The sequence below is a fragment of the Leptopilina boulardi genome, unplaced genomic scaffold (assembly GCF_019393585.1).
Source record: "Leptopilina boulardi isolate dan_hultmark-lab unplaced genomic scaffold, ZJU_Lbou_2.1 LbouV2_97, whole genome shotgun sequence".
NCBI lineage: Eukaryota > Metazoa > Arthropoda > Insecta > Hymenoptera > Figitidae > Leptopilina > Leptopilina boulardi.
Genome location: NW_026138046.1, coordinates 259,889 through 279,261, shown reverse-complemented (window position 1 = coordinate 279,261; position 19,373 = coordinate 259,889). Strand labels below are relative to the sequence as shown.

General features: G+C 17.7%; 1 protein-coding gene across 2 annotated transcripts in view; it reads left to right on the top strand.

Moving 5' to 3' along the window:
• LOC127290954 (protein FAM13A) overlaps positions 1 to 19,147 on the top strand; it is a 48,379-nt gene extending 29,232 nt beyond the window's left edge. For both annotated transcript variants that reach the window (XM_051319812.1, XM_051319813.1), the window contains 7 exons: positions 2,303 to 2,461; positions 3,362 to 3,503; positions 4,794 to 5,027; positions 5,337 to 5,531; positions 9,307 to 10,014; positions 10,637 to 10,881; positions 13,843 to 19,147. In XM_051319812.1, coding sequence (XP_051175769.1) covers positions 2,303 to 2,461; positions 3,362 to 3,503; positions 4,794 to 5,027; positions 5,337 to 5,531; positions 9,307 to 10,014; positions 10,637 to 10,881; positions 13,843 to 14,056 — 1,897 coding nt within the window. In that variant the 3' untranslated portion in view covers positions 14,057 to 19,147. The remainder of the gene's footprint in view (positions 1 to 2,302; positions 2,462 to 3,361; positions 3,504 to 4,793; positions 5,028 to 5,336; positions 5,532 to 9,306; positions 10,015 to 10,636; positions 10,882 to 13,842) is intronic.
• Positions 19,148 to 19,373: the final 226 nt, after the last annotated feature.

The window sequence follows — 19,373 nt, the reverse complement described above, 5'->3', positions numbered from 1 at the left end:
GATTTTTTGAATAAATTAAAAGTTTAGTTTTTTTTTTTTTTTTTATTTTTTTATTCATTTTGAAAATATATTAAATTTGTCCATATAAATGTTTCATCGAATCGTTGAAAGATTCGTCTTTACGCCAATAGTTCGCTTTTGGAAAAGAAAGTTGGTCTTTGTCATTACATGAGTGACGGGAATTTATTTTTTTCTCATTTGAAGTAGAAATTCCTTTTGTGTAAGTATATGTGTACACACATAAAAAAAAAAAACGTTCCGAAACGATTTTCTAATTTTTTTTTTTTCTTCTAGGAAAAATGATTTTATAATTTTTTATTTTGTTTTTTTATATAAAAAAAAATTTTAAATTGAGAAAATTAATTTTTTTTTTATTTTTTTGGAATATAAAAAATATTTATTTAGAAAAAAAAAGATGAAAGAAAGAAAATTTCTAAAAATTTTTTTTTTACTGAATTATGGAAATTTTTATTTTTTACTATATTTTTTTTTTACATAATTGAATAATTACATAATTCTTTTTTTTTTTTTTTGATTTCTTTATAAAAATTATTTATTTTTATTTTTTTTTTTTTTATTTTTTTGTTGACGTATTTTCAATTTTTATTTTTTATTGCTCGTAATTTTTTCCAATAAATAAATAATTGGAAAAAATTTAATTAATAATTTATTTATAATTTTTTTTTTATTTATTTTCTATTATTTTTTAGGTTTAAAATAGAATATTAATAATTAATAATTAATAATTAATATAATATTAATATTATTATTATTTTTGTTTTTATAAAATATATAATTATAATATTTATTATTTTATTAAATAAATTGTCAATAATTAACTTTTTTTTTTGAAATTAATAAAAAATATTTTTTTGGAATTTTTTTTTTTAATTTCTAATATAAAATCGAATAAAAAAATTTTCTTGAGGAAAGAAAATTTTTTATTTAATTCCATCCCCCCCCCCAACCCCGCCTCTTTATTAATTTAACAATTTATTTGCCCTCAATTTTTTAAGAATTTTATTAAGAGCAAAAAAAACATAATTAAAAAAAAAATGTTCTAGAAATGATAATATTTATAATAAATTATTATTAAATTAAAAATTACAATCGTTTGCAAAAATTATTGTGTGTGACCCTCTTTTTTAAAAAATTACGTCAGAATAATTCTTGAGAGTCATTTATAACAAGTTAATCGATTTTTTTTTTTTATTACTACACAATCTAAATTTCAATTTATAATTAATTATTAAAAATTATATTTGCGATTTTTTTTCATATTTTCTTTTATTGCAAATTAAATTTTTTTTAAATTAAACAAAATTACCGTTGTGAATTTATAATAATAAATTTTATTTATAATATAATATTATTAATAATAATAATAATAATAATAATAATAATAATAATAATAATAATAATAATTTATTTATAATAATAAATAATTTTATATTTTGTTTGAATTTGTTATTAATTTTTTTGTCTATTTTATTTTTTTTATAATAAAAATAATTTTCTATTTTATTTGATTTTGTTATTAATATTTTTTTTTCTTTTTTATTTCATTTTTCTTTTTTATCGTAAATAATATTTTTTATTTTATTTGATTTTGTATATTTATAAGGTGATAAAAAAAAAGAAGGAAAAAAATCTCTCGAAAATTTTAAAAGGAAAAAATTGTGGTTCAAAAAAAAAAAATAAATAAATAAATAACAAACATAATAATAAAAAATTGAATCGAGTGAAAAAAAAAATGAGAGAACAATAAAAATATATTCGAAAAATTTGAATAATGAACTTTTATGTTAATTAACTGCCTAATTATACACACAATTGCAATTATTTCTATGTTAAGACCTTGATAATGATATTGTCGAGTGTGTGAAATTTTTTTTTTCTTTTTTTTTACTTTTTTTTTAAATCACGCGTTACATAAAGATAATATACTCGAGCATTGTTCTTTGGAAAATTTTTACTTGGATTTATTTATTTATTTATTTTTTTAAATTTATTTTTAAAACTCTATATTAAGTGAATTAATTAATTTTTTTTTTAATTATTATTATTATTTATTAAAACGAAAAATTTCTTTAGGAAATTTTTAGATTAATATAATTTTTCTATTATTATTAATTAATTAATTATTAATGAATTATTAGTTTTTTTTTTATTTATTGTTTATTAATTTTTTTTATATAATTAATTAATTAATTATTAGTATTTATTTATTGTTTATTATGTTTTTTTTATAATTAATTAATTTTAAGAAAAAATTTTTAATTTTCTTTTTGTTTCTTTTTAGCACAAGAATCAGTGGCCTATTTGATTGTAAAGTCTGTAAGGATTTAAAGAACGAACAGGAAGAAGAATCCTTTGAGGATTCATCTCCCGATTGTGCACCAAAACCAGCGAAAAGAAAAGATCGTCGTCAATCTTGTTGTTTGGAAAGAAAACTTATAAGGTAATTTTTTGGACAAATTTTTTTGCAAAAAAAGAAAAAAAAATATTCTTATTATTATTATTATTATTATTATTTCTATTTATTTATTTCTATATAAACTATTATTATTATTTTTATTATTATTTTTATTAATATTATCAGTATTATTATTTATTATTGAAATTCTTTAAAAAAAAAAAAATTTTACAAAAGTTGAAAAAAAAAAAAAATTTTATTTTTTCTAAAATAAAGAGTAATTTTGAAATTTCTATAATAATAAAATTAAAATTCAGTTTTTAAATTTTGTTTTCTAATGATATAGATAATTATAGTAATAGAGATAAAAAATAATAAAAGTTCGAAATTTTTCAAATTATTAAACAATAAAGTATAATTATAATTTATGAGAAATTTATGAGAATATAATAATAATAATATTAATATAATATAATAAACAAAAGAAAATAAGAACAAACAAATTAATAAATAACGATAATAATAATAATAATAATAATAATAAAAATTTGACCCATTTGAGGGAAAAAGTTTTAAAGAAAAAGAAGTAGAAAAAAAAAACAAATCTCAGAATATTTATTTCTTTCTATTTCTCAGATGTACGCGAGGTCATGAAATTAAATTATAATTTAAATTGTCCGGATTCATTTTGTCACGCAAAACTATTTTTTTTATGGATTCCCCCCCCCCCCCCCGCTTTTGAGAAATATAGAAAGTTTATTTTATAAAATAATAATAATAATAATAATAATAATGGTAATAATATAATTATTTTTATTAAATTATTATGAAAATTGGTAGAAAATTTTGTTAAAATTTATATTAAAAAAAATTACTTTTTCTCGTCTTAAAAAAAAAATCGTTTTACTTATCTATTTTTTTTTTTTTTCTATTTCCAAACAACAGAAGTAACAGCGAGGAGAGAATTTTGGAAAATACAAAAAGCCAAGCCGACATTCGTAGGGTCAGTAGCCACGAGGATTTTAATAGTTCAAAGCATCTTCATATTTTGTCGTCCCAATTGCCATCTGAAATGGGTCACGGAATGGTGAGTAAAAATTTTGTTTTTTTTTTTCTTTTTTTTTATTATTAAACAATTAATTTATAGAAAATTTTTTTCAACACAATGAAAAAAGTTCTTTTTTTATTTTATTTTTCGAGAAATAAATTAATGAACTTAAATTTAAAATTTACTAAAAATTAAACTGAAATAAAAAAAATAGAAATTAACTGAAAATTAAAAAAAATAAATAAATAAATAAACTTAAAAATTAAAATTGAAATTAACAAAAATTAAAAAAAAAGAAATTAAAATAGGAAAATAGAAATTAAATTTAAAAAAAAAAAAATAGAAAAAAAAATTGTAAAGCAATTGGAAAAATAGAAGAAATAGAATAAAAATAAAGAAATAAATAAACAAAATAGAAAAAATTTAAAAATTAAACTATTTTCATTTTTAATTAATTATTTATGTAAAATAACATCTACTGAATTTATTAAAATTAATTAATTATTTTATTAATATAGTAATTATGAATTATAAAAAAGAAAAAAAAATTCCGAAACAATTTTTAAAAAATATTGAATTTTTTTTAAATAAACAAAAAAAAAAAAGAAACATTTCTTTGCACAATTATATTAACGAAAGCCTATTTCGTAATATACTAAACATCGTCTTTTTTTTTTTTTTTTTTTTTTTTTTTTTTTTTTTTTAATTCAAGGACAATTATTATTATTATTTTTGCGAATCGAATTTATTTTTAACGAGAGATTAAAACTCATCACTCTTTTTTTTTTTGTATTTGATTCGAAATAATTGAAACTTGAAAAGTAGGCAAAAAAAAAATCGTTACGTAAATTTTCTATTATTCTAATTATGTAATATTGATTTTTTTTAATATTCTCGATACTTTTCCCTTAATTTTTTTTTCTTTTTAATATTATGTAATATTTATTTTTTACTCTCCTCTTCCCTTAACTTTATTATTTATTTATTTATTAAATTATCGAAAAAAAAAATTCACAAATCATCGAATTTTAATTTGTTTCGAATTTTCATTCTTACAAATTTTTTTTAATTTATACAATTTTTAAAAAACGCCGAATTTTTATTTGTACAAATTTTTTAATTTATACACAACAATTTTCAATAAAAAACGCCGAATTTTTTTATTCATCCAAAATTTACAATTATTTATAATATTTTTTATATTTTATTTTAAAATAATGAAATAAAATTTTATTTTTATTTTGGTACTATTAAAAAAAAATAATAATAATAAATTATTGCTATGGTAATAATAATAATAATAATAATAATAAAAAAAAAAATTTACAGAGATGCGGAGGATTGCCTCTTTATGAGAGGACAAATGTTTCGCCAACATCCGCAAAATCATCGCCAATATCAACGCCTTGCGATGTTGTCCTAGCTGCTGAAAGATTTGAATGTGACGCTGAACGTTTGCGAAGTAGCGAGAGATTTAGTCGCAGTGTTACACCGCGAGGACGAAGACAAATTCGCCGACGACGAGTTCACAAAAGTTCCGATTTTAATCAAGAAGCCAGTAAGGTAATTAAAAAAAAAAAAAACCACTCAATGTTTTTTCTTTATCGATTTTTCACCTAACAATAATTTTTTTTTCATCCACCTTCTCTTTGATAAAATTATTATTAAAATTATTGTATATTTTCAATTTTTTCTCCCTAGTGTTAAAAAATGATATTTTTCTCCCTAGTATTAAATTTTTTTTCGATTTTTATCCCTAGGGATTAGTTTTAATTATAAGTTTCGTTTATTTTTGAAATAAAAAAAAATTAAATTTTGTTTGTTTCGTCATTGTTTTTTTTATTTTTATTTATTTATTTTTTTTTTTAATAGGAAAATGAGGAGAATACGGAAAATTATCAAGGACCAAAAAGTCCAAGTATACATTCGTCGGGTCCAAGTTTTTTGGAAATGTTGAGCGGTGGTCCAAGTAGATCTCCATCGCCAGCACGTCCACCAATTGTTGATCACGAGGACTCAAATAATCCAACTCTGACAAATTGGGGTTTTCAACATCATACCGGAAATGTAATTATTCAAAAAATTTTTTCATTAAAAATTCATTATACAATAAATAAGAAATTAATTTTTATATTAAAATAATATATATATTTTTTTTAATTGCTTTTATTAGAAAATTTGATATGAAAAAAAAAATCAAAATCGTTTAAATAAAAAAAAATTAGTAAATTACAAAAATTTATCCACAAAAAGAATTTTTGGTTAAATAGAAAATTTGTCAAATGAAAAATTCTGCTAAATAAAAATTTAGAAAATTAAAGAAAATTTAAAATAAATAAAAATTCTGCTAAATAAAATTTCACTTTTTTTAGAGAGAATTTGATACAAAAAAAATTCGGTTAAATGAAAATTTTTCTAAATAAAAAGTTTATCAAAATTTAATACTAAAAAATTCAGTTAAATAAAAATTCTGCTAAATAAAAATTTACTAAAATTAGAAAATTTACCCCTAAAAAAGAATTTGGATAAATAGAAAATTTGTCAAATGAAAATTCTGCTAAATAAAAATGTGGTTAAATAAAAATTTAGCTAAATAAAAATTTTATAAAATTTTATATAAAAAATTCTGCTAAATAAAAATTCAATGTTTTAGAGAATTTGAGATACAAAAAAAGTTGGTTAAATGAAAATTTTTTAAAATAAAAATTTACTAAATTAGAAAATTTACCACAATAAAAATTTGCTTAAATAGAAATTATTTTATATGAATATTCTGCTAAATAAAAATTTTGTTAAATAAAACTTTTGCTAATTAAAAATGTGGCTAAATAAAAATTTTTAGAGAGAATTTGATACAAAAAAAAATTCGGTTAAATGAAAATTTTGCTAAATAAAAATTTAGTAAATTTACAAAAATTTACCACACAAAAAGAATTTGGTTAAAATAGAAAATTTGTCAAATGAAAATTATGCTAAATAAAAAAATGTGGTTAAATAAAAATTTTGCTAAATAAAAAGTTTATCAAAATTTAATACTAAAAAATTCAGTTAAATAAAAATTCTGCAAAATAAAAATTTACTAAAATTAGAAAATTTACCCCTAAAAAAGAATTTGGATAAATAGAAAATTTGTCAAATGAAAATTCTGCTGAATAAAAATGTGGTTAAATAAAAATTTAGCTAAATAAAAATTTTATAAACTTTTATATACAAAATTCTGCTAAATAAAAATTCAATGTTTTAGAGAATTTGATACAAAAAAGTCGGTTAAATGAAAATTTTGCTAAATAAAAATTTAGTAAATTTACAAAAAATTACCACACAAAAAGAATTTGGTTAAAATAGAAAATTCTGCTAAATAAAAATGTGGTTAAATAAAAATTTAGCTGAATAAAAATTTTTTCAAAATTTAAAACTAAAAAATTCAGTTAAATAAAAATTTTGGTAAATAAAAATTTACTAAAATTAGAAAATTTACTACAAAAAGAATTTGGATAAATAGAAAATTTGTCAAATGAAAAATCTGGTTAAATAAAAATGTGGTGAAATAAAAATTTAGCTAAATAAAAATGTTATAAAATTGTATATAAAAAATTCTGCTAAATAGAAATTCAATGTTTTGGAGAATTTGATACAAAAAAAGTCGGATAAATGAAAATTTTGTTAAATAAAACTTTTGCTACTTAAAAATGTGGCTAAATAAAAATTTTGCTGAATAAAAAATTTAGAAAATTTGATACAAAAAAATTCAATTAAAAATTCTGCTAAATAAAAATTATGTTTTTTTTTGAAGAATTTGTTACAAAAAAATTTGATTAAATAGAAAAATTGTTCTAGACAAAAATTTACTAAATTAGAGAATTCAATAGAAAAAAAACTCGTTTAAACAAAAATTATGTTAAATGAAAATTCTGCTAAATAAAAATTTAGTCCTTTAGTGAATTTGGAACAAAAAAAATCGGTGAAATAGAAATTATGTGAAATAAATATTTTGCCTAATAAAAATTTAGTAAATTAAAAAATTTTTTATACAAAAAATTTAGTTAAATATTAATTTTGTCATATAAAAATTTGTCTCAATAAAAATTTATTGTATTATTAAATTAAATATAAAAAAAATTCAGTTAAATAAAAATTCTGCTTAATATATAAATTTTGCCAAAAAAAATAATTTTGCTTAATAAAAAATTTACTAAATTAGAAAATTTGATGTGAAAAATAGAGAATTTGGAACAAAAAAAAATTTGTTTAAAATAAAAATTCTGTTAAATAAAAATTCAGCTAAATAATAATTTAGTAAATTTAGTAAATTTAGAAAATTTACCACACAAAAAGAATTTAGTTAAAATAGAAAATTTATCAAATTAAAAATTCTGCTAAATAAAATTGTGGTTAAATAAAAATTTAGCTAAATAAAAATTTTATAAAATTTGATATAAAAAATTAAGTTAAATAAAAATTCTGCTAAATAAAAATGTAGTGTTTTAGAAAATTTGATACACAAAAAAATTTAGTTACAAATTATGTCACATAAAAATTCTGCTAAATAAAAATTATTTTTTTTTTGTAGAATTTGTTACAAAAAAATTTGATTAAATATAAAATTATCTCTTATAAAAAATTTTCTAGACAAAAATTTACTAAATTAGTGAATTCGATAGAAAAAAAAACTCGGTTAAATTTAGTCCTTTAGTGAATTTGGCACAAAAAAAATCCGGTTAAATAGAAATTATGTGAAATGAAAATTCGGCTTAAAATAAAAATTTAGTAAATTCGAAAATTTATCTTAAAAAAAAAATTGTTTAAATAAAAACTTTGCTAAATGTTAAAAAAAATTTATTAAATTAGAAAATTTGATATAAAAAAAATTCAGCTAAATAGAAATTGTGTCGCATAAAAATTTTTAAATAATAAAAAAAAAAATTATTAAATGAAAATTTAGTAAATTAAGAAAATTTTCCCATAAAAGCATAATTCATTTTATTAGAATTTTTGGACAAATAAAAATTGAGCTAAATAAAAATTTTGTCTAATAAAAATTTAAATAAAAATTCTGCTAAATATCAATTTTGCTCAATAATTATTTTGCTTAATAAAAAATTCACTAAATTAGAAAATTTGATGTGAAAAATAGAGAATTTGGAGCAAAAAAAAATTTGATTGAAATAAAAATTCTGTTAAATAAAAAATTTAGCTAAATAAAAATTTAGTAAATTCTAAAAATTTGATAAAAAAAATTCCGATTAAATGAAAATTAATTTCTTATAAAAATTGTTTGTTTTTTTTAACATAAAAATTTACTAAATTTAGAGAATTTGTCTGAATAAAATTTGATTAAATAGAAATTTTGCCAAATAAAAAATTTGCTAAATAAAATTTTTTTTTTTAATACAAAATTTAGTAAATTAGACAATTTCATATAGAAAAAATAGAGAATTTGGCACAAAAAAACATTTGGTTATATAAAAATTATGTTTACTGAAAATTATGCTAAATAAAAATTTTGATAAATTAGTCATTAAAAAAAAAATCCGGTTTAATAGAAATTATGTAAAATTTAGAAATTTCTAAAAAAAAATTTTACTAATGTAAAATTTAGAAAATTAGAGAATTTACCATTCAAAATATTTGGTTAATTAAAAATTCTACTTTAACAAAAAATTTGTTTTTCGAACAATTTTTTAATTTAATAAAAATTGATCAAAAAAAAAAAAAATTTTTTTTTTTTTATTAATTCGTGATTTTATTTTTTTTTATTGTAGATAAAAATATAATTATTATCGATAAATTATTTTTATAAACAATAATTTTTTTTCTCTCTCTCTCTCTCCCCCCCCCCCAGGAAGATGAAACAAATGCAAGAGTTGAGGCAATGTTATCGCCAAGAAATTCACTATTAATACCACGTCGTTTTTATTCCGAAGATGATGATCAAAATGACGATACACCAAATGCAAATGATATAAGTTTAAAAAATTTAACAAAACATATATCAAGTTTAAAGAAAAAAATCAAACGCTACGAGGATGAATTTGAATTAAATTTTGGTTATCGTCCAAGTAATTCTGATAAAATGAATAATCGTGATGTTAAAAAATTATGCAGCGAATTAAATAAATTACGTAAAGAACATAAATTATTGAAAAATGATATTGTTGGTTTATTAACATTGCGCGATAATGATAATAAATTAAATGAAAATCCAACGAATAATAATAATACAACAACAACTGCAACAACAATAACAACAACAACAACAACAACAACAAATAGTCAACAAGATAATAAATCAAGAAAAACAAATATGGAAGAATATGTTAAGGATATTGAAAGGAAATTAAATGAAAAAAGAATAAAATATAAACGTGATGAAAATATGGAGGATTTAAGTTATGAACAATTGATGGATGAAAAAATTGCCGTACAAAAAGCATTATTACATATTGAAAATGTATTTGGACGCGCTGTATCAAAGGAGGATCGAGTTATTGTTCGGCCATTGTATGATAAATATCGAACGCTAAAGAGGCATTTGATTCGTGCTGGCGCGGTAAGTTTTTGTATATAAATTTTTTTTTCGAAAAAAAATTCTTTTTTTTTTTTTTTTTTCTAATTTTCCCTAGTGTTAAATGATGCAATTTTTCTTACTAGTATTTAAAAAAAAATTACTATTTTTATAACAATTATTACAATATTTATATATATATATATATATACTGTAATAATTGCGATTTTTCTCCCTAGTGATAAAAAATGCTATTTTCCTCCCTAGTACTAAAAAATTACGAATTCTCTCCATCGTATTTAATTTTTTTCCCTAGAATTAAAAAAAATGCTAATTTTTTTTTTTTTTTTGTTTAATAATTATTACAATATATTGTAATAATTTCGATTTTTCTCCCAAGGTTGGAAAAAAAAGAATTACAACTTTGTTTTCTAGTATCGCAAAAAAAAAAAAAAAAAAAATACTAAATTTTTTAATAATTATTTTAATATATATTATCAAAATTGAGATTATTTTCCCTAGTGTTAAAAGTTACTGTTTTTTTCCCTAGTCTTAAAAGTCACTTTTCTCTCTAGTATATATAAAAATCTAAATTTTATTATTAAAATTATTAATAATAAACAAATATGAGAGAATAAAAATAATAATATATATATTTTTTTTGCAGAATAAAAACAAAGACAGTATGTCGGAATTGGCGACAATTTTAGAGCACGAGGCAATGGATTTTACGTCATCATTTTTGCCAGGAAATCCAGCCGACGGTGAAAGAAGAGCAAGTGAACCGGATATGTCACATCGTGGAATTTTAGATTGTATTGAAACGGATCAATTACCAACTGATAGCGATAGTCAACACAGCAGCAGCGAAGGAAGTCGAGGTGCTGGAGAAAGTCTTCATTCATTGCCACAGTAAGTATTATTATTATTATTATTATTATTATTATTATTTTTAATAATATTATTACTTCCCTCGTAAAATAAAAAAATTTATTTTTATATTATATTTTAATTAATTATTTATATAATTATTTTTTAGATGAATTTTCATTTTTCAAATTAACATTCGACAGATTTACTTTTTATACGAATTTCAACATAGAAAATTTTTTTTGATCAAAAATGATAAATAAATAAAATTTCATAAATATATTTTGTTAAAAAATTAAATTTTTGGCTGTATTGAATTAAAAAAATTTTTTTTTAAAATAATTGAATATTTTTGTTTAATTTTTATTGAGATTTTAATTTTTTTAAAAAAATGAGTTTTCAACATAATTACAAATTCAAATTTTTTTCTAAATATGTAATTTAATTTTAAGGGTTTCTATGAAAAATTTTTGAAAATAATCGAATTTTTGCCTGATTTCATGGAGATTTTTTTTTTTTTTTTTTTTTTTTTTCCCAAGTTTTTAACCACTTATAATTCAAGTTTTTGAAAAATAATTGAATTTTTTTCTGAAGTGGACTAAAAATTTTTGAAAAATAATTGAATTTTTGATAGATTTAAAATTGAAATTTTGAAAAATAATTGCATTTTTAACAGATTATCATTGAAATTTTTGAAAATAATTGACTTTTTGTGATTTTTATTGAATTATGGAAAATAAATGAATTTTTGACGGATAATAAAATTTTTTTGGAAATAATTGAATTTATTAAAGAGTTAAAAAATATTTTAATTTTTGTCCGTTTTTTACAAATTTCCATTAAAATTCTTAAATATTCAATTTTTGGATAAATTGAACTAAAATTTTGAAAAATAATTTAATTTTTGATAAAATAAAATTAAAATTTTGAAAAATAATTGAATTTTTTGAATTTTTATTGAAGTTTTGAAAAATAATTGAAATTTTGTCTGAATTGAAGTAAAATTTTTAAAAATAATTTAATTTTTGATATAGATTTAAGTTAAAATTTTGGAAAATAATTGAATTTTTATTGAAATTGTGAAAAATAATTGAATTTTTGTTTAATTTTTTATTGAGATTTTGGAAGATAATTGAATTTTTATTGAAATTAAAGAAAATAAATGAATTTTTTTGGGGATTTTTATTGAAATTTTGGAAGATAATTGAATTTTGAAGTAAAATTTTAAAAAATAATTAAATTTTTGATAGATTTAAATTAAAACTTTGGAAAATAATGGAATTTTTATAGAAATTGTGAAGAATAATTGAATTTTTTTGGGATTTTCATTGAAATTTTGAAGATAATTGAATTTTTATCTGAATTGAAGTAAAATTTTTAAAAAATAATTGATTTTTTATTAAAATTTTGGAAAATAATTGAATTTTTTTGGGGATTTTTGTTGATATTTTTAAAAATAATTGAATTTTTGTCTGAATTGAAGTAAATTTTTTTAAAAATAATTGAATTTTTGGAAAGATTTAAATTGTAATTTTTGAATATAATTGAATTTTTTTGGGATTTTTATTAATATTTTGAAAAATAATTGAATTTTAGGCTAAATTGAACTAAAATTTTTGAAAAATAATTGAATTTTTGATAAATTAAAATTTTAATTTTTGGAAAATAATTGAATTTTTTTTGGGGATTTTTATTGATATTTTTTAAAAATAATTGAATTTTTGATAAATTTAATTTGAATTTTTCAAAAATAATTGAATTTTTATTAAGATTTTGAAAAATAATTGAAATTTTTTCTGAATTGAAGTAAAATTTGTGAAAAATAATTGAATTTTTATTGAAATTGTGAAAAATAATTCAATTTTTTTTTCGTGATTTTTATTGAAATTTTAGAAGATAATTGAATTTTTAGCTGAATTGAAGTAAAATTTTAAAAAATAATTGAATATTTATTGAAATTTTGGAAAATAATTCAATTTTTTTGGGGATTTTTATTGAAATTTTGAAAAATAATTGAATTTTTGTTTGAATTGATGTAAATTTTTTTTAAAAATAATTGAATTTTTGGAAAGATTTAAATTGTAATTTTTGAATATAATTGAATTTTTTTGGGATTTTTATTAATATTTTGAAAAATAATTGAATTTTAGGCTAAATTGAACTAAAATTTTTGAAAAATAATTGAATTTTTGATAAATTAAAATTTTAATTTTTGGAAAATAATTGAATTTTTTTTGGGGATTTTTATTGATATTTTTTAAAAATAATTGAATTTTTGATAAATTTAATTTGAATTTTTCAAAAATAATTGAATTTTTATTAAGATTTTGAAAAATAATTGAAATTTTTTCTGAATTGAAGTAAAATTTGTGAAAAATAATTGAATTTTTATTGAAATTGTGAAAAATAATTCAATTTTTTTTTCGTGATTTTTATTGAAATTTTAGAAGATAATTGAATTTTTAGCTGAATTGAAGTAAAATTTTAAAAAATAATTGAATATTTATTGAAATTTTGGAAAATAATTCAATTTTTTTGGGGATTTTTATTGAAATTTTGAAAAATAATTGAATTTTTGTTTGAATTGATGTAAATTTTTTTTAAAAATAATTGAATTTTTGGAAAGATTTAAATTGTAATTTTGGACTATAATTGAATTTTTTTTGGTATTTTATTAATATTTTTAAAAATAATTGAATTTTTGATAAGTTTAAATTAAAATTTTTGGAAAATAATTGAATTTTTTTGGGGATTTTTATTGATATTTTTTAAAAATAATTGAATTTTTGATAAATTTAATTTGAATTTTGAAAAATAATTGAATTTTTATTAAGATTTTGAAAAATAGTTGAAATTTTCTCTGAATTGAAGTAAAATTTAAAAAATAATTGAATTTTTATCTGAATTGAAGAAAATTTTTTTTTTTTTAAATATAATTGAATTTTTATTTGAAATTAAGAAAAATAATTGAATTTTTTTTTTCATTTTTCGTTTTTTTTTCAGAGATGAATTACTGGCACAACAACGAGCAACGAGAGAAGAAAAAAAACGTCTACGACGAGCACTCAAAGAATTAGAGGTACAATTTGAAGTGAGAGCCGGACGACGAATGCAAAGAGAAGATCGTGGACCTCAAGTACTTATGATTTATGAGACATATAAACAAACAAAAGCTAAATTACGTTTAATTGATGCTCTAGTGGCAAAGAAAGCTTGATGGAGTCTTTAAGAAAAAAAAAAAAAAAAAAAAAAAAAAAAAAAAAAAAACAAAAAAAGTTCGGCTAACAATGACAATTTCAAGAAAAAAAAAAAAAAATAGAATTTTCCCGCTTGACTTGTCATTTCTTTTTTCATAATAATATTTAATAATAATAACAACTAATTAATAATAAACTAATAATAAAAAAAAAATTATTATAATAATAATAACAATGAAAAAGTTTTTTTTTTGGCAAAATTTTTCCCAAATATGGGAATTATTATCTTTTTTTTTAAAAAATTATTTCTCTGATTGTTAATAACTTGTTGCCGTGATATTTCAAAAAAAAAAAAAAGAAAAAAAAATGAAAAAGAAAATTAAAAATATGTAGTGATAAAAAATTTATCTAGCAAGTTAAACGCAGAAAAAAAAATTGTTAAAAAAATTTTTTCATCAATTTTTCAAGTTCGATTTATTGTATTAGTACTCGATATACGTATTTAATATTAATACAGAAAAAAAACATTTTTTTTCGTTTGCCGGAGAATTTTTTTATTTCGATTTTTTTTTGTTCTTTTTTTTTTGAAACTGACAATTTTGTTTTTGTATTTTGCCAAAATGAAAATTTTAATTTGGTTCCAAAAAAATTTGTATGTATCTTGAACAAAAATTATTTTCGGTTTATACTTTTTTTTGTTTGTTTTTGAATAAAAATAAATTTTTAGTTATTTTGTTTCAAAAAAAAAAAAAATAAATAATAATTAGTAATTTTTTTTCAATTTTTTTTCCAATAAAAATAATTAGTAATTTTTTGTTTTTTTTTTCTATTTTACTTTATTTTTCTAATTTCAGACTGAGATTATTTTTTTCAATTTGGCGCTAAATATTTATTTTCTTTTTGTTCAATTGTCAGAAAAAAAGAAAGAAAAATATCGCGAGAGAAGATATAAAGAATAAAAATTAAAAAAAAAAAAAAAAGGGAAATTGTAATTTTAAGGCAATTTTTTCACAGACAAATTTATTTGTGGTATTGCATATTAGAACCTCCTATATAAGAAAATATCAAACGTTGGATAATATTAATAAGATTTATTATTAAGTGTTACGACCATAACAATAAAAAAAAAAGAAAAAAAAAAATAATAACTGTAACATGTTAATATTAAGAGACTCGTTGACTATTTTTTTTTTTTTTAAATTATTTTTACCGTTATTTACAGGATAAAAAAGATATAGAAAAATTTTCCCAATTCGGAAATTCGAAATATTTTGGAAAAAAAAATAATTTAAGAACACAATTTTCTTTTTTCAAAAAAAGAAAATAAAATTTTTTTCAGCTATAAAAAGTGAATTTTTTTTTTAAAAAAAATTTCTCACAAAATACTTTTTTAAAAAATTGAAAATATTCGTAATCGAAAAACATTTGAAACTTTCAAATATTTAGAATAATTTTCAATTTTTTTTTTTTTCGTTTTCGAATTTTAGAAAAGAAAATACAAAAAAAAATACCAAACGAATTATTTTCAAAATATATCGAAAATTCGTTATACATTTCCGAATTATTCGGGGGGGGGGGGGGGAATTGAAAAATAATTTTTTTTAAAAAATAATTATTGTTATTCTAAATATAATTGTTATAATTTTATTTTCACAATTTTTTTTGTTTAACGGTGCTACCTGAATTTCTTAGGATAAAATATTGATATAATTAATTATTATTAATTATTTATTAGTAATTAATTATTAATTATTATTAATTATTTGTTAGTAATTAATTATTAATTATTATCATTATTTACTTTTTTTAAAAAAAAAAAAAGTATTTCGAAAATTGTGTTTTATAAAACAGATTTCTCTTAGAAAAAAAAAAATTCTTTTCTTTTGTTTAAAAATTATTATTATTATTATTATTATTATTATTATTTTTACCAAAATAAGAGGCACACGTTTTTTTTTTCCTCAGTCAACAAAAAAACTAAACTCGACAAATATGAAAATCATTGAATAAAAATAGAAAAACAAAAGAAAAGAAAGAGAAAATAAAAAAGATTTAAAAAAGAAAAAATTTTTCAGGAAAATTAATTATTTGAAAAAAAATCTTTTTATCCACGAAAATGAAAATAAAAAACGAGAAACTTTGAGAAAAAAATTTTAAATGACGGAGGGAAAATAAAAATCAACAAGTTTTTTGTAGACCAAAGCATTTTTTAGTCTGTGATATAAAATGTGGGAGTTAAAAAAAAAGAGAGAAATAGAGAGAGAAAGAGAGACAAGAGTGAGGAAAAATTGTTTTTTTTTTCATTTTTAAAATTTCGAAAAAAGAAATTTCATTTTTTGCAAATAATTAAATTGTTCCATTTTGTTGACTCAAAAAAAAAAAAAAAAAAAAATTCCCAAAAATAAATTATGAAAAAAAATATATTTGATTTTTGAAAAATGGACTTTTTTTCATCTTCTTTTTAGAAATTAATTATTAAATAAATAAATTAATTGATTAAAAAAATAATTTTTTCTTTTTTGAAAATTTCAATTATTAAGAAAATAATTTTTTCTTTTTTGAAAATTCAATTATTAAAAAAAGAATTTTTCGTTTTTTTGAAAAATGGATTTATTTTAATTTTTTTTTTTTTTTTTTTTTGAATCAATTATTAAAAAAAGAATTTTTAATTTTTCGAAAAATGGAACAATTTTAATATTTTTTGAAAAAAAAAAAAAAAAAAATGAATTATTAAAATTAATTTCGAGAATAATAAAAAAAGAAAAAATTTTTTGTTTCTATTGTAAGAATAAAATAATTATTTAAAAAAATATTAAAAATTTTGTCCAGTTTTTTATTTTTGCAAATTTGAGATAAAATATAGAAGAAAAAAAAACGAGAGTTAAAAAAAGAGAGAATGCGTGTGGGAAATTGAAAAAAAAAAAAAGAAAAAACAAAAAATATATTGTCCTAGCTTTTAAGATATTTTATATTGACGTTGCTTAAGGAATACTTTTTTAGCTCGACGAAAAAAAAAAAATTTTAAGAGAATGATAAACAAAAAAAGAAAAAGAAAATAATGCATCAAGTTCACGCTATCCACTTTTTAATGTTATATATATATATATATTATATTATATATATAAATAATATATGAGAAGAATAATAATTCTCAAAAAAAAAAAAAAAAAAACCTTCAGTGTTCCGGAAGTGAGAATTTTTTTCATTAAAATAAAAAAAACATCCAGTTCCTTGTCCGCGGAAACAGAAAAATATTTTTTTAAATTCTTTTTTTCGAAAAAAAAAAAAACAATTCGAAATGAAAATTCGATAATTAATATTAAATAAATAAAAAAAAATTACGTTAAATAATTAAAATAAATAAAAAAAAATTCGAAAAAATTGGAATTTTCAAAATACAAAAAAAAAAAAGAAAAAATTAATAATACGAAAAAAAAATGAAATCGGATCTTAATATAAAGAAGCCGAAGAAAAAAAAATTAATATAATGCGAATCGGTGGAAATTATCGAAAAGACTGAAAAAAAGTACCTATAATGAAAATTAAAATTTAAATTTAAAAAAAAAAAAAACCTAGAGAAGTAGGAAAAAAATTTGAAAGAGCTCGATAAAATAATTATCTATAATTATTGTAAAATTGTAAAGAGAAAAAAATTTGTAAAAAAGAAAATATTTTTTCTAAAATTCGTCTAATTGGAGGAAGGGTAAAAAAAATTATAATCGTGGACAAGGAGCTTCATTGCGAGAAAAAAAAAAAAAAAAAAAAAAAAAAAAAGCGAAGAATATAAAAATCTGATCCACAATTCGTTATTAACATATCTAGAGTTTAAGAAAAATAATAATAAAAAAAAAAAAATTCGTGAGATTATTAAAAAAGAAAATTAAAAAAAAAAAATTAGCGATCGTCGATTGAAATGTGACAAAACTTTGACATATATATATATATTATATAGAAATTACTTATTATAAATAGTAATATAAATTATAAATAATTACTTATAATTATCAATAATTATAAATTATAAATATTTATAATTATAAATAATTATTTGTAATTATCAATAATTATGAATTATAAATAATTTATAAATAATAAAAATAATTATAATTACAGTAAGAATAATATTAATTAGCTATTAACGGATGATTAATTATAATATATATATATATATATATAGATTTTGCAGTAGCGCTCCTGTCCATTATTGAGTGTTAATATGCAGATATATTATATATATATATAAAAAAAATATATATATGTATATTAAAAGAAAAAGATCTACACGTCAAATCAATAATATGAGATGAAAAAAAGGGAAAATAAATAAAAAAGAATCTCAAAAAAAAAAAAAATATTTCGACGTTTATACGCATGTTGAATATGTAATAAAAAAAATACGTTATATATATAATAATAATAATAATAATAATAATAATAATAATAATAATAATAATAATAATTAAGTCATGTGCCGACATATTTCAAATTACATGTACACACATATAAGGTAGCAAAAGTCGGATTAATAAAAATTTAAACTTGAATTCTCATAATGTAATCTTTTTTTTTTTTTTTACACTGATTCACAAAAAAAAAAATAATTTTTAAATTTTGCGCGTAAAAATTTGAAAACTATTAATTATTTAAATTATAAATTTATTTAATAATTAAATTATATTAAATTATATTATTATTATTTTATATTATTAATAATAATTAAATCATTATTATTAATAATTAATTAGAAATTTATTTAAATAAATTGTTAAAAATTAGATTTCAAATATTTTTTAAAAAAAATTTCAATTAAAATAATCCACTAATCTGATTGGTTGTGCAAAATCTGTCCCAATATTGTTGATATAACCAATCAAGTTTTTGTATTTTTTGAAATAGAAAAATTTGATTGGTTGTCAAGTATTTGTTGTCCAGACAACTGGACAACCAATCACAGTACCATAAAAGGGACAAACAGATAAAGGCGAGTCTCCACAAACGATTTTTATTGAAATTGACATTTACTTGTAATCATACGATTGTAAACATTGTAAATAAATTGAATTGAAAATATATAATAATTTAATTTATTTACTCTGCCTGTCAAAAGCAAGGTTAGATAGTAAATAATAATATATATTTATATATCATTAAGTATATAAAATTTATATAATCTCAGACACTCAAGCTTTTTATTTTTATTTTGTCACATATAAAATTCTCAGCTATATATATATAAAAAAAAAAAATAAACAATTATAATGTAATTATTTCGAACTCCTTTTGTATGAATTAATAAATTATTAACAAATAAAAAATATAATAAAATTAATAATAATA